The following is a 15921-nucleotide window of genomic DNA, read 5'->3' as shown; positions in this document are numbered from 1 at the left end:
TTCCCTGGAGTACAGTTTTCCTTACCTTAACCAAGCAGGAAATTTCTCATGAGTTGGATGCTGATCAAGTCCCTCCCTATCAATTATTCGACAGCTCTTTCACTTCATGATCTTGTATCCAATGAACTTGTTTGCTTGGAGTACATTTGCTCTCCCTTTCTTTTGCTTTCTTTTCTTTTCCCATTAACCAGACAGCAGGAAAACAGTGGTAATACGCAACCTCCAATATATATTCCAAGATTTACACAATGGTGGAAGTGTTATTACAATCGCCATGGCATTAGAAATGTGAAAGCGCAAGAACTTCACTTGATCCATGTGCCATTACTGTACATCGTAAGAACTGATAAAGAAATAGCTAAGAAGTGAAAAAGCTAAAAACTAGAAACGCATCCAGATAAAGCTTCAGCGTCGACCAGATATGCGGCGGCGGCGGCGGCACTACTTGGCGCTTCCACCGGACCTTTTCTTTTGGTACTGAAAGAAGAAAAGCAACGCCGCTACGAGCAGAAAACCAATTCCGGTCGCTCCGCACGCCACGGTAGCCACCACCAGGCCCTTCCTCCAGTGATCCTTCCATCCACCGCCGGATCTGTGCTGCTGCCGCCACCATGACGCCTCGCCGCTCATGTTCTTCGCCTCCGGCAAAGGCATGTTCGCCGCCGCAGTCCACGTGCTCGCTCCGCCGAAGAACGACAGCATTTCCGGCGAATCCTCCGTGATCGCCGTCGCATTGCTCTGAGTCTCCAGTCCGTGGTCCGCCGGCCTGAGTTCCCGGCACTCCGATCGTCCTGCGAGGAGGATCACTATCAACGGCAAGTACACTGCCGAAGCGCCACCGTACCGCCAATAATTCATCATCTCAACTCTCTCTCTCTCTCTCTCAAGTAACTTCCTCTCTCTCTCTCTCTCTCTCTACAACACAGATTGAACACACACTCACAAGCAAATTGATTTTGAAACGTTTTAAAGGCCAATAGTTAAAAATTTAGATAGAACAACGCGTGAGTTCTTGTCGGAGAGTCAGGGAGAGCGGTCAAATCCGCCGCTCCTTCCCTTGTCTTTTACCGCTTCACCGTTCATAAATATATTCCTCCTGTTATTGTTCATAAACACAGTCCCGATTCAGATAAAAAAAAAAAAGACAAGATACTTTTCTTTCTCAATCTGGTTCTGGATCCTCTGTGTGTGAGATTGAGATTATAATCATTGAACTCGTAATTCCTTTGTCTTACAATCCGTGACAAACAATTGAAAGTTGAGTGAGTTGCTTTAATGGTAGTGCTCCACTTTGATACAAACTGTTCAAGCGATTACATTTTTCTCAATCTAACCCATCCCATAATGTTATGTAGCATGTGAGTGAAGCCCACCTAATGTTCAAATACATTAAAATGTTCAAATAGATTAAAACATAAGTTAGATCCCCACTAACTTAATGAATAATTATTCATCAATTCCAAGTATGAAAGATCTATTTAACAAAATTTATTCCCATGTCTGTCGATACCCTTTTATCTATTTCTATGTTAATGAGGTTATATGTTGATTTTATCCAACAAAATTATAAATATTTTTATAATTTTAAAATTCATGTAATTAATATGATTATAATTAGAGTGATATTATTTATTTAAATTAAAGATGAATGTTTAATTTAGTTGACATATTTTTATTAAAAAATTACACATTTCTAGCTGATTTTTTTTTTATTTTTCTAATAAAAATGTGTGAATTAGATGAATTCATGCTGATTGTGAATAAATAATTACTTGTCTTTTCTCGAGATTGGATATCACATGGAAAGATGTCCTCTGCTTGCCAAGTGGCAGTGGTGGGCTTTCATGTGGGGGGGGGGGGGTGGTCCTCAGTCCTGGACCTTTGGGGAGTGGGGAACCTTTTTGTTCATAGTGAATTTTTGAAAAAAGAAAATTTATATATTTTAATAACTATGATACCACTGGAATTAATATCGAATGTTTAGAAGAAGAAGAATGATATATTGCTTATTACTATTATTATAACAAAAATTGTGAGACAGAATCAAAATATAATACTAATATCATTATTTATTATTGTGAATATTCTATATATATAGATAGTACTAGCTAGTACTAGTTAAATGAGTTTTGATTGAAATGGCTGTCAACTGTATGAGGAAGTGGAAAAAGACTTAAACGAGCAACAAAATTAATGGCAAGAGAGGAGGAACCAACAACCACCACGCTGGACCACAAGCCAAGATATCTGGTCATGACCTCAAACAAAAACACAAAAGGCTTAATGCATACCGTCACTTTTAATAATTAAAAAATATAATTTTTGATTCTTAAAAGTATAAAATATCAAGATTTAGTATAAAATATCAGACGTAACTCATGCACAATATATTGGTAAGTAGAGTGTGTGATTGTTATTAAATCAGAAATCGAGGTGTATGTATTATTGTTCTAAAATTAAAAATTTAATAGGACAAGAGATTTACTTTAAAGTTGGAGGGGTTAAATGACTAAAAGACCAAAGTTATAGAGCAAATTTATGCCTTTTGCCAAAAAAAACATTAAAGATGTATATGCTGCTGATGAAATATTTACAAATATTTTATACAAACATTTCTAGTAGAATAACGTGACAGCAAAACCTAGAAAATTATGAAGCAAAATTATCATCGGTAGAAGTGTCATTCAATAACATAGAGTCGGTGAAAACAAATGGGTAATCCTCATGGTTTACCCATATCACTGCATTCTCATAATAATACTTCGCATCTCCTACTTCTCAACCAAGGAGGCTTCTGGCTGAGTAGCTTTGTCTGCCCTTTCTCCAATCCATGAGAGTATAGTCCCAAACACAAACTCAACAGTCTCATTTGGCTCACCAAGGAACATATGCCACATACCTGCAAAAATCTTCAGAGTCTTGTCCTTACTTCTCACTGAATCATGGAACAGACTTGCTGATTTGGGATCACAAATCTTGTCTTCCCCACCATGCACCAACAGAACAGGAACTTCCAGTCCATGGCAGTTCCTAGTTATGTGGTCACAGACTCTCAGAAACTCCAGTGCGCTAGCCGCAGTCACCTTGCGATTGGCCAAGTGGTTTGGGTTCTTCTTGATCAGCTTCCTCTTCCACTCCTCCTTGTGTGACTTCTTCAAAGGGCACTCTGTGACTGCTATTTGCCAAGTGGGTGCAATGAAAGCAGCCACAGGCAGCAGCTCCTCCAGAGGCCAAATTGGCTTGAACTTCTTTGAAACCCCACACATAGCTCCATCTAGAACCAGGCCACTCCACTCACTCTTTTGTTTTAGGCATATTAGTGTGGCTATGGCCCCTCCTAGAGATTGGCCAAACAGGAAAGCTGGGAGATTTGGGCGGTTTCCCCTGACAGAGTCAAAGAACTGGATGCAGTCCTCAACCACAGGCTGGATATCCGGGATGTGGTTTTTGGGGCCATCGGAGTAGCCATGGCCTGGGAGGTCAAGTGCACAAACATAGAATCCAGCTTTAGCTATACCCACTGCCGTTAGCTGATTTAACCAGCTGCTTTCATCCATGTACCCGTGGATCATGGCCACGAGCCCTCGTAACTGGCCTGGGCTCGGGTCAGGCTGCCAGGACTGAGTGAATATTTTCATGCTTTTCTTGTTCAACATGAAGCATTCTTGGTGGAGTATGTGGTGTTTCTTGTGGAACTCTTCCCTTGTGAGGCCTCCAAAGGGGCTGTTTTCGTTGGCTTCAAGTATTGGGTGAGCCATCTTGAATTGTCCTTGTGTCCGAGGAATAGGGAGCTGCGGAGAATGGGCACTTTCAGTTCTTCTTTCTGTTTATATACTGCTCTTCTGCTCTGTTGTTGATTTTTCAGCTGTTTCTCCTCTCCAACCATGCTGAAGCTGGGCAATAAATGAAAGCAGATTGCACATCATGATGATAGATAATGATACATGCCATAAGTTCATAAACTGTGAACTCTACACGATGGGTATGTATCAGTTAGAGAGTAATTAAGCCTTGGTACGTAGTTAATGCATATGGTTGTTCCTTTGCCTGAGTCGTGAATTCTGACTCTTTAAAGAACAAGTAACAAAAGCGATCCTTTTCCAACTTATACTTGAATGACACTATAGATGATGGGTTTTGCTTCTCTCCAATCTCCCTGCCACTGGATCTTCCAAAGGGGGTGTAGATTTTCATCCATTTGGTGCCAAATCTACGGTATATGGCTAGAGTTTTCATCTTGTGGTACAGGGCCCTTGAGGGACTTAGTTTTGAAGTTTACTGATCACAGCTATCACTATAGTGGCCAAGGTTCCATCTGCCATAATCAAAGCCCCCACCAACAATTCTAACGTCTAACTAATTAGCTGCTCTCCTTTGGGCAGCAATTAACTCGCACCAACTACCTTTGCCGTGGCTGGGGACACTCCTCTAGTACTCTTCTTCTAAGACATTGAATGGTTGCTTTGTCAAGTGAAAAAGCGTGTCAATTTGCCCTAATGTCCTTCGGTCAGCCTGGTTCATTAACTCAAGCGTTCACGGAGAAAATTCATCAAGCATATTTCTTTTAGATAAAAATGAGTGTTATCTACCTAGACGGTCCAAGGCTAGGTTACACGAAAATATCTTATAGGAATCGTTTTTGAAACGTTTCCGAAATGTTTTTCATTCTCGTTTTGAACTCTATTTATATCTATTTTTTAAAAAAAATATCCGTTTTCTCGTTTCAATTTTCTATTAAAAACGTTTTTTATTTTCGTATAATATAAGTGCGATGAGGGCTAGGCTGAATCTCAACATGTATTAATCTAAATTCCCGTGTAAATATATATATATAAATTAATTATTTAAGCCACAAATCAACTCGTGCATGAGGAGAAGAGGAGATCATTGACCAACCCTTGCCTTCCCGTTCTCTTCATTTTCCTTTGTGTTCAAAGACCAACTCCTGTATTCTAAATTTTTAGATTCGCCTTTGATTATCTTATTTATAATCAAACTCACGTCAAACTATAGAGAATAAAATAAAAGAGTTTTAAGTACTCTCCATTTAATATAAAATTTATTAATTCAAATAAAATATAGCATAAATAAATATAATTGAAATTTAAAATTTATGTAGCTATATCCGTGCATGTAATGAGATTAAGATTTATGTACGGATTTTGACCGAACATTTGTGAGTGGTTTGGCCTACATTTTCGTTTTCAGCCCTCTAATTTGTGATGAATGGAGAGGACCACATACGGATCAATCAGTTGAGTTTTGTAAGCTTGGAAAATCGGCCGAAATAGTCGGAAAAAGCCGAGGAGTCCTCCTCAAAATGTGAAGAGGCAGTACGGAACTGGTTTTTTTTTTTCCTTTTTTTTTTTTAAATGAGAATAGAGAATTGGTAGTTGGCCTTTTCCCTGACCGTTTTCGCTTTATCAGATATTTTGATTTAATTTCTGTCCCTGATTTGTGCATGATTTTTAAAATTTTACTTAACTTCTCCTTGGTTTTGAGTTGTATTTACTATTTACACACCCTGTTTATTAATATAGGTAAAATAAAATTATATCAACATAAAATTAAAATATTTTTCAAATCAATATATAAAATAATCAAGATAAAAATGAAAAATATTTCAAGATTTTTATTAGACTGTTTGTTAAATTTTTAAAAATACGTTGAAAGACATATATGTCGTTTTTTCTTATTTATAAGATTCTAAAGAGAGAAGAGAAATAATTTTACACGAAAAATTTCAAATAAAAAGTCACAAATTTTTTTTTTTCAAATATTACTAAATAAATTTAATAAATATTAATATTTTACGTATCTCACTTTTTTCAGTTTATATTATAATTGACAAACATCTATTTGATAATTTATAATTTAATTAATTATTCTCAAATTTGGTGATTGCAATTTGTCTTGTACTCATTTGAATAAAAACAAATTGGGCCGATATGAATATTCAACAAGGGTATCGGCCTAACAAATAGGCCCAATGGGTTACAATTCTTGGTAAGAGTAATGATAAAATAATTATTCACGTAATTTCATAGATTAATCAATTAATATTGCTCGTTATTCAAGTAATAATAGTTTGAAATCAATTCACTTTATGTTCTAAAAATTAATCTATTAATATTACTCAATAGTTGAGTACAAATTGAATTACTCGCTTACAATCTCAAGAATAGTCGAATAATAAATAAAGAGTTTTTTAACTTTTCTCTGTTTCAAAAAATAATCTACTAATCTTTTTTGTTAGTCGAGTAATATCTAGATTTACTTAGATAACTTTATTATTTACTTGAGTAATTAGAAAATCTTACTCGAGTAATTGGAAAACTTTCTCATGTAATTTTTTAATTTTGTTGGTTTTTTTGGGTTTTTTTTCTTCAATTTTTTTCGTATTTGTTCAATTTTTGATTGCTCCATTTTAGTATTTGTTCGGTCAGTTTGATTTAATTTTTTCACACAATTTCAATATATTCGATTTTAGCATGTCCGTCTAGTTCTTGGACCATCTGGCCCAAGTTATATTTTCACAAAATTGGCATTATTTTACATTTTATTTCCACGTCCACTTCTAGTCCATTTTACATTTTAGGGACATTTGATACAGTAAAATTATCATTTCCGACCAAATTAGAACCAAATAGCATTATCTTTATTGAATTTATATATTTGCTCGGTGGATTTATATACACCCTATGGATATATTTTGTTCAATGGCAAAGTACAGATTTCTACTTACAAATGCTATTCTAAGATTTTTCTACAGTAAATAACAGTTTAATGTGACCCCTTTCCAATTGTCAAAATGGATGTTAGATACGTAAATAATTAAATTTTAAGAACAGTGCTCTATATGTGTTTAGTATTTTTTAAAAGTAATTAATGACAATCTTGTGTGTAAGAATCAAAGTATCTAAAATAGGGTAATCAATTGTTAAAAATAAATAAACAAATTTTAATTTTGTAATAGAGGAATCCAAAACTCACATGATTATTGATTTATATGTTAAGTTTTGTCCCTAATTGATCCTAAATTTAGGTTTTTAAGTGACAAATTACTATTGCCAGCTTATCTACCCTAATTTATTATATTGGTAAATGGTAATTTAAAATTGAATTAAAGTAAATAAAAAAATAAATAAAATTAAAAATAGTGTCACATGAGACCTAAGGACGAAAAAAGAGAGATCCTATCAACTTGCTGTTCTCGCATTTCTAATAATATTAAGGCCCCATTTGTTGTAACTTAATTAAAGAAATTATAATTTCTGACTTCTTAGATTATAGTTTCTAAAACTTAGAATAAGTTGTGAACTTGTTTGTTACAACTTCTCAGAACTTGTAGTTAAACAATTGTGGTATTTGATACTATAAGCTGTAAAATAACTTATTTTTGTATAATTTTCCACAATACCCTTAATAGTTATATAATGATAATTTAAAAATTAATTAGTATATATATATAAGTTTTAAGTGTTATAAAAAAATTAATTAGTGAATAGAAAGAAAGGGAGATGGTGAGAGAGAAGAAGAGATTTGAAAATGGAGATGGCTGTGGAGAAGAGAGACCCTTGATTGCGTAGACAGAAGAGTAATTCTTTGTTAAAAATAGGGGTAAAATTGTCAAAAAACTGTAAATGTTTAATCAGAAGTTGTAGAATCTGGGTACCCCAGTTTTAAAAAAGCTAACTTCTACCTTTTCTAAAACCTAGAAAAACTATAAGGTAGAATTCTAAAAGTTAAAACAAACACTACATATCTATTTTTTTGAAGATAGAAATTAAAAATTACAGCTTTTAAGTTGCAACAAACAGCTCCTAAGTCGATTTTTTATTTTTTAATTTTAGAGTTTTAACTTTTATCAGCAAAGGATTGAAGAAAGTTTCTAATTAGGAATTAGATTTGTGGTTTTTTTTTTAGAACGAGTTCGGGATTTATTAATTTACCCTCATCTATCTGAGAGGTGGATTCTTATTTCTTAATTAATATTTCACAATCAAGATAATTGGCTGAAAACTAAAAGAAGAAAAAATAAATTAAGTTGGGTTTTTTTTTTTATAATTTATTTACCGATTAAAATACAACTCATGTGTTGTCTATATCAGCAAATTGCGGGGATGTGTGTAATTTGTCAAATATGTGGACACTCTTTAAGTCTTAGCTAATTGAACAGTACTACTCTCCTCAGTCCCAGCCCGTAGCTTCCGATCAACTTGCAGCTCTTTCTTCGATCCAAGACAGCATAGTCCCAAACACCAAATCCACAGTCTCATTTGGCTCACGAATGAACTGATGCCCCATGCCAGGAAAGATCTTGAAGCTCTTGTCCTTACTGGCCGCTGCCTCATAAACCAACCTAGCCGTGTTAGGGTCACAAACCCTATCTTCCCCGCCATGAAGCATCAGCATGGCCACTTCCAGTTCATGGCTCTTCCTCTTTATGTCCTTACAAACTCTCAGAAACTCCATGGCCGTCGCCGCCGTCGGCTTCCCGGACTTTGGTCGGTTGGGGCTCTTCGCCGCCAGCTTCCTCTTCCACTCCTCCTTGTTCGACTTGCTCTCCGGCGACCTCGTGATTACTATCTTCCACGTCGGCGCAATAAAAGCCGCCGCCGGAAGCAGCTTCTCCAGCGGCCAAGCTGGCTTCATCTGTAGGAACAAAATATATACATCAAGTATACATATTTGTATATATATATGTACTATATGTACACGCACTCTCTCTCTTATTTCTATATATATCTAGAAGTTATCGATAGAAATTGTTTAAAATCAAATACAGATAATAACAGTGATATTTAATCGGACCTAGCTAGCCATCTGAATGAATAAAATATTCGCTTTCGCCTTTACCCCGCGCTCCCACAAGGGTGGAAATAGTGGTCAAGTGGATATTTTATTAATTTGCTGGAATACAACAATCGAGTTGAACTGATATAAATAAACTAGCAATTAATATATATATATAGGTAGACCAAACTCGAACAACTATGATAACAGTAATTTTGATTGAGAATTAAATCTTAATTAATTTATGTTATCTTCAGTATACCTTGCTTGAGACTCCACACATAGCTCCACTGATTATCAGTCCTTTCCATTCTATTTTTCTCTGTTTGAGGCAAATGAGAATGGCTATGGCGCCTCCCAGAGACTCGCCGTAGAGGAAGGCCGGGAGGTTGGGGTGGTTGGCCCTGGCAGAGTCAAAGAACTGGGTGCAGTCGTCGACTGCGGCTCGGATGTCGGGGATGTGGCCGGGATGGCCGCCGGAGAAGCCATGGCCGGGGAGGTCGAGGGCACAGACGTAGTAGCCGGCCTTGGCCGTGGCCACGGCGCAGTGAGCTCAAAGAGCCAGCTGCTCTCTGAGACATAGCCATGGATCATGGCCACAAGCCCTTTTAATGGGGAGGTTGAATTATCTGCAGGGCGCCATGATTGGGTGAAGATCCTCATGTTTTGGTTGTTGAGGATGAAGCTTTCTTGGTGGAGGATTTTGTGCTTCTTGTAGAACTCTTCCCTATTCATGTCTCCATAGGGGCTGTCTTCATTAGCTTCATGAATTGGATGAAGATGAACCAGTTTGTTTTGCATGGTGTATGAACGGTACGTACGTGTTAGGCAACTAAAGACAATTAATATATATTATCCGGATGTACACAAAACAAATTTATTAAAGAAAATACCCCACAAATCAAGTTTCAAATACCGAGTTTGTGCACTACTAGCTAGGTAAACATGCATGCAAAAATCTGTTTGTTTCGACTAACAAATATGAAACCTAATCACCAAAAATGTCAGTATAGTGTCTTTTATTAAGCCACCTTGAGGTGATATGCATATAGGTTTCTATTTCAATTGATAATGGCTCTGTGAGTCTCTGTGTGTGTGTCTATATATATATATATATATATTGTGCGTTCTAGCTTAGTTGCCAGCTGCTTGTTCTCCCAACCGTATTCTTGATGATGGACGGTAATGAAGGGACAGATCAGCAAATATATGTTCTATGATCATGCTTGATTTTGTTGTTGTCCTGCTGCCTGACAAGATGGGGCTTCCAGATTCAGATCCAATACTACTATTCTTTCTTACATGCTTCTACATATATAAACGTGGATCGACTGAGATTCTGGCATGTGGCTATCTCATTAACAGCCATTAATGGTGACAGAAAGAGCTCCATCAGTCCAGGATTGACGCCTCACCAAATTAATTAGCTAGGGCTAATCTTTTATGAATGACGTGATGAATTTTGAACTGGGATAATAGTCTTGCCATTCTGATATAACATTTTAGTTGCCATTGTTTTGAAAATGGAGACTAGATTGCTTGGTTGGTTGAATCGAGAAAATCAAGTACAGGGTTTTGAAAATGGAGACTAGCTGGTTGAATTAGCCAATTATAAGGACTTGGTTGAATCAGTTAATTAATTACAGCACTGTACACGTACTATCAGAGAAGGAAGCTGCAATGCTTTTTTTTTTCTTTTTTCTACGAACTTAAAAATATATTATAAAATAATTTAATACTGATATATATATATATAATCATGAATGGATCATATTAATTAAAATTCCCCTCTTGATGTATCCATTTTCTTGAGCTATTTATTTAATCCAATTTAAATAATGTTGCTTTCAAATTCAATGGATCGAACATAATCATCAATAATCTTAAGTATGTTTCTTGATCTTCAGACCCACCCACAAGGACTGCTTTCAATTGTAGGAACACTGCGTCATCTTACCCCCCACATAATAAAATAATTTAATCAAGACAGTACCCATAGCAGTGGAAAATGAAGGAATTAATATGTAGAAAAATGTTTGTTTCTTCAGCGTGATTCATGGGCATACACAGCTGTACAACAGGGCAATGGAGGAGAAAGAAGACAAGAGATTCCTTTCTTTAATAACAAGCTGTCTGCAGCAAGAATGAGTGCATTTTTGCCATTTTCCAGCCATTTACATGCATGTGACACACTTGGGAGAAAATACTAATTTCCATCTAAAATTTGCCTCTTTCCACGACTCTGGAACATCAAGAAACCAGACAGCGTTTTTTTTCGAGAGTTTTTAGCTGTGTAAGTAAAGAAATTAGTTGGCTTGCTTTTGCCAAATATTGGTGAAAGAACATTTAAGTTTAGTAGCATTTAAGTTGTTGGAAGCTTATTAAACACTTTGGGCTTAGTTTTGCTATGCGGTTTGAGTTGCAACTTTTAAGCTATTTAACTTTTAAGTGATATAAAACTTTTAAGTGAGTAGTGTTTAAATTTAAATATATTTTTAAGTTATCAGCTAATAGTTATGTGTTTAGTTTTAAAGAATTAATAAATTATTAGAATTTGATAAAAGACAAAAATAGACATGTTATTGATTGTTGAATAATATAAATTTTTATTATTAGATATTGATAAATTATATATAATTATTAAAAAAATATATTACAAATTAATATATATATATACAATATATATAAACTACAAAAATTGGGATGACGGAGATGGCGACGATCGCTCTAGGACAACGACCGCTAAGATGACGACCATGGCGAGAGGCTAGGGTGATGACAACAGCGAGATGTAAACATTGATGATGACGGGTTGGGGCGATACTGACGGTAATGAGTTGGGGGCGATGATAATGACTAGAGATGGGTCTGGCAATGGGAGATGAGTTAACGTAGAGGATGAAAATAGGGAAATGATTGAAAATAACTTTAAGTTATGAGGGTAAAATTATTATTTACTCGATCAACTCAAATAAACTGAGGCAGTGTTTTGAATAAGCTAGAGTCCAATAGTTTTTTGAAAAAGAGCTTTTAAGTTCTTTAAACCATCCAGAACACAAAATAAAATAAGTTTGATAGTTTATAAATTAAATAAATATAAGCGATCAAACCGCGTAGCAAAACTAAACATTAACTAAATAAGATTTACAGCTTATAAGCTAAAATGAATAGCTTATAAGCAGTGAAACCGGTAAACCAAACACCAGTTCATGTTATTGATGCATTCTCTCGACTCTTTTGAGTTTTGACAAGAAACAAACAAAAGCTGAGAGGGATTTTCCAGCCTGTTGCAGCTTCAAGCCAGCTTGTGTTTGTGTTAGTACGCAGAAAAGAAATTCCCTCCTCTTTCCAGAGCCATTCTTCTCTTGATATTTCCTTCAGCAGATTCCATTGTCATTGGTGAGGGAGGAAAAGAAAATCACTCTGTCCCAAGCGTATACTCCAGACGCATTTTGTCTTTGTAGTTTACCCTTCTTTCTTGGGTTAGATCTGAGAAAGAAAGAGAGTTTCTTGATTGGAGATGAGATTTTGAAGAAAGCGTGTTGGTGGGTTTTATTGTCCTGCTGCATTCGTTGCTTTTTGTGCTCCCATTGAAGGAAAATCAAGTTCCCAGAAAGATTTCAAGAAGGTAACTCAATGCTTGTTCAAGAATCCGCAAGTGTTTTGATCCAGTCATTGAAACCCTAGATAGAAAGTGCGCTATTTGAGTTTCTATAGTATCTGCCTTTTTTTCATATCTTGGATTGAGCAGCCCTTGACTTGATTCAAGATCAGGGTTCCCCCCCTGCATTGCTTCTTTGTTCTTCAACAACTGTAAACAGGTTGCATTTTAAGCTGGTTTTACAGTGACTTTCTTAAAGAAAACAACCCTCGTTTCTTGAGGTTGCTTTAAGAGATGAAGGTCCAGGGATTAGAATTGGAGATTATGGGCCTGCTATTTTTGTTCGTAATCTCTATGTTTGTGAGAACTGGAGAAGCCGAATCGAAGACTTTTCTGATAAATTGTGGCTCAAATGCAAGTGTCAATGTGGATGGTAGGAGATGGCTTGGTGACTCGGCCCCTCAAACCAATTTTACCGTGAGCTCAGGCATTGTGGCCTCGGACTCCTCCTTCAATGGTGATTTAGCCTACGCGTCACTCTATCGAACAGCCCGGCTATTCACCCAAAGTCTAAATTACACATTTAAAGGAGCCACAGGAAATTACTTTCTTAGGCTGCATTTCTATCCCATTTCCTTTCCTGCTTACAATGCCAATGAATCTTTATTTTCTGTTGTCGCAAACGGTTTGAAATTAGTTTCAGAGTTCAATGTAGCTGGTGAGATTTCAGCTAAGAGGTCACACTCGGAGAGTTCAGGGAGCAATTCGAGTGCTGTTTTGATCAAAGAGTACTTCCTTACCGTCAATGCAGCTGATTTTGTGATTGAGTTCTTCCCGGCTAAAGGCTCCTCTGGGTTTGTGAATGCCATAGAAATTGTACCTGTTGTTGATACCTTGTTTGTTGACTTGGTAAACAAAGTAGGTGGAAATGGTGCAAAAAGCTCTCTGGACTTAAGCAAAAGGGGGATTGAAACTATGTATAGGTTAAATGTTGGGGGTTCTGACATCAAAGCCAGTCAAGATGAGCTTCAGAGAATGTGGGGGGTGGATTCGGGCTACATGCTGACGGCTAATGCTGGGGCAGAAATTAAGAACAGATCTAGTGTTACCTATGCTTCTGATAATCAGACATTAGCAGCGCCTCTTCTAGTGTATGAAACGGCAAGAAGTATGTCCAACACTCAAGTCTTGGAGAAGATGTTCAACATGTCATGGAAATTTGAAGTGGATCCTGGTTTTGATTATTTGATCCGGTTACACTTCTGTGAGCTAGAATTTGGCAAGGCAAACCAAAGGATTTTCAGAATCTACATAAACAATCAGACTTCAGCCGACCATTTTGATGTTTTTGTGCGAGCAGGAGGGAAGAACAAAGCATATTATCAGGACTATTTTGATGTGGTGTCCCCGAAAATCAGCACCCTCTGGATACAGCTGGGTCCTGACCCAGGCACCGGTGCTTCAGTAACTGATGCTCTCTTGAATGGCCTGGAGATCTTCAAGCTGAGTAAAAATGGCAATCTTGCCAGCACAGAGACATTCGGTCTAAAGGAGGGGAATAAAGCTTCAAGAAGTCGAATTCTTTGGGCAGGAATTGGAGCAGGTATAGCTTCTATTGCCATTCTTGCAGTTCTAGTGATGTTAATCTTTTCCTTCAGCAAAAGGTGGAGAAGTGAACGAGCTGATGCCAAAAACAGCTCTCCCGGATGGCGGCTGTTTTTCCTTTGTGGGGCTATTACTAATGGAACTGACAAAGAAAAGGGATATTTAGGAATTCAGAATCCAGTTGGGTTTACGGCCACTACTAGAGTTGGCAGGTGGTTCACACTGGCAGAGATCAAAGCGGCAACAAATTGCTTTGACGATAATTTGGTGATTGGAATTGGAGGATTTGGCAAGGTGTACAAAGGGAAGATGGAAGATGGTACACGTGTGGCTATCAAGCGGGCCAACCCACAATCCGAGCAGGGCCTGGCAGAATTTGAAGCAGAGATCGAGATGCTCTCTAGGCTCAGGCATAGGCATCTGGTCTCCCTAATCGGCTTCTGTGAAGAACAGAATGAAATGATCTTGGTGTATGAGTATATGGAAAACGGGACACTTCGAAGTCATCTTTTTGGGGGTAAGCTCCAACCATTATCTTGGAAGCAGCGACTAGAAATTTGCATTGGCGCTGCACGGGGCCTACATTACCTTCACACTGGATCCGAGCGAGGAATTATCCACAGGGACGTTAAGACAACCAACATCCTCTTGGATGAAAATTTTGTCGCAAAAATTTCTGATTTTGGGTTATCAAAAGCTGGCCCTGCTTTGGAACATACCCATGTTAGCACTGCAGTAAAAGGAAGCTTTGGGTATCTTGATCCCGAGTATTTCAGGCGACAGCAGTTGACTGAGAAATCTGATGTTTACTCATTCGGGGTGGTGTTGTTCGAAGTAGTTTGTGCTCGATCTGTTATAAACCCAAGCCTTCCAAGAGATGAGATCAATCTTGCAGAATGGGCAATGATATGCCAAAGGCAGGGTTCACTCGGAAACATTATAGACCCACAGCTGCAAGGGCAATATTCTCCAGAATCACTTAAGAAATTTGCAGGTATTGCTGAAAAATGTCTTGCAGATGAAGGGAAGAGCCGGCCAACAATGGGAGAAGTTTTGTGGCACTTGGAGTATGTCCTGCAACTCCATGAAGCCTGGTTGCATGCCAACGCCGGGGAAAATTCCTCCTGTAGTAATCATATGCTTCAGGTTAACGGGACTCCTGACGAAGGAAAAGCCGAGGAGGTTCAGCAGGCTGCGCGAGCAGTTGAAAACACCGGTTCATCCCTAAAAATGAATGATGGTGAATGATCTACTTTGGGGAAACCACCAAATCACTTGCCGTGGTCATTTGAGTCTACTTGAGTTTTCCCAGTTGATAAATCCACAGGAGAGGGGAAAGCTGAAATCCAGAGACTTATTTGTATGCGGGCGTTGTTACAGGCACAGATTCTTTGATTATTTTCCTCTGAAAACCCATTTAGAGAAGGGAGATTTCTGTTCTTTTGGTTTGTGGTTTTGTTTTGGGAATCCTTCCTTTTGGGGGGGCTCACTCTCTGTTTTCATTCTCATTCTTTAATTTTTTATTTGTTTTGTTGTGACTTGTGCAGAAGCTACTTCTCTGAGCTCTTGTCAATGAACATTTTCTGCTGTGTCCAATGGATTGTTCCATCATCTTCTCAGTTTTAGTTATTTGATTCAGATTTTGTGTCGAAGCTTTCAAATTTCAATGTGGCAATATCTCCCGAGTTCTGAGCCCAAATGATTCTATTAGCTCTGTCTAGTCTACAAGCAAGTACAGGGCTTGTTCAGTAGATAAAATCTGTTTTTATCACTTGAAATTCTGTGATTAAGTTGGTTACTCAGGCTCAACTGGCTTTTGTTTCTTTATTTTTATGTATTATTATTATTATTTTTAGACTTACCTGATTAACGAGGAGAAAATTTCATGTAATTGATCATATCTTGTGAATTTTAAGGTT

At 37.3% G+C, this 15921-nt stretch overlaps 3 protein-coding genes and 1 pseudogene across 3 annotated transcripts; 1 reads left to right on the top strand and 3 right to left on the bottom strand.

Annotated features, from left to right (window-relative positions):
- Positions 1-441: 441 nt before the first annotated feature.
- On the bottom strand, positions 442-861 carry LOC127794641 (uncharacterized). The gene has a single exon (XM_052325891.1). The coding sequence runs from the start codon at positions 859-861 to the stop codon at positions 442-444; it is 420 nt and encodes a 139-aa protein (XP_052181851.1).
- A 1634-nt stretch (positions 862-2495) lies between these two features.
- Positions 2496-4327, bottom strand: LOC127795213 (caffeoylshikimate esterase-like). Its single transcript, XM_052326751.1, has one exon. It carries the CDS (start codon positions 3756-3758, stop codon positions 2772-2774), a length of 987 nt encoding a protein of 328 aa, XP_052182711.1. The 5' UTR covers positions 3759-4327; the 3' UTR covers positions 2496-2771.
- A 3790-nt stretch (positions 4328-8117) lies between these two features.
- Positions 8118-9853, bottom strand: LOC127794299 (caffeoylshikimate esterase-like; annotated as a pseudogene).
- A 2176-nt stretch (positions 9854-12029) lies between these two features.
- LOC127794297 (probable receptor-like protein kinase At1g30570) lies at positions 12030-15883 on the top strand. The gene has a single exon (XM_052325279.1). The coding sequence runs from the start codon at positions 12692-12694 to the stop codon at positions 15248-15250; it is 2559 nt and encodes an 852-aa protein (XP_052181239.1). The 5' UTR covers positions 12030-12691; the 3' UTR covers positions 15251-15883.
- The last annotated feature ends 38 nt before the right edge of the window (positions 15884-15921 follow it).

Source organism: Diospyros lotus, chromosome 2 (genome assembly GCF_014633365.1).
Source record: "Diospyros lotus cultivar Yz01 chromosome 2, ASM1463336v1, whole genome shotgun sequence".
Lineage (NCBI taxonomy): Eukaryota > Viridiplantae > Streptophyta > Magnoliopsida > Ericales > Ebenaceae > Diospyros > Diospyros lotus.
This window is presented reverse-complemented; position numbering and strand designations above follow the sequence as displayed.

What these genes read in the sequence shown, in the direction of transcription:
- LOC127794641 (XM_052325891.1), bottom strand. Translation starts at nt 861, where the DNA reads ATGATGAATTATTGGCGGTACGGTGGCGCTTCGGCAGTGTACTTGCCG.
- LOC127795213 (XM_052326751.1), bottom strand. Translation starts at nt 3,758, where the DNA reads ATGGCTCACCCAATACTTGAAGCCAACGAAAACAGCCCCTTTGGAGGC.
- LOC127794297 (XM_052325279.1), top strand. Translation starts at nt 12,692, where the DNA reads ATGAAGGTCCAGGGATTAGAATTGGAGATTATGGGCCTGCTATTTTTG.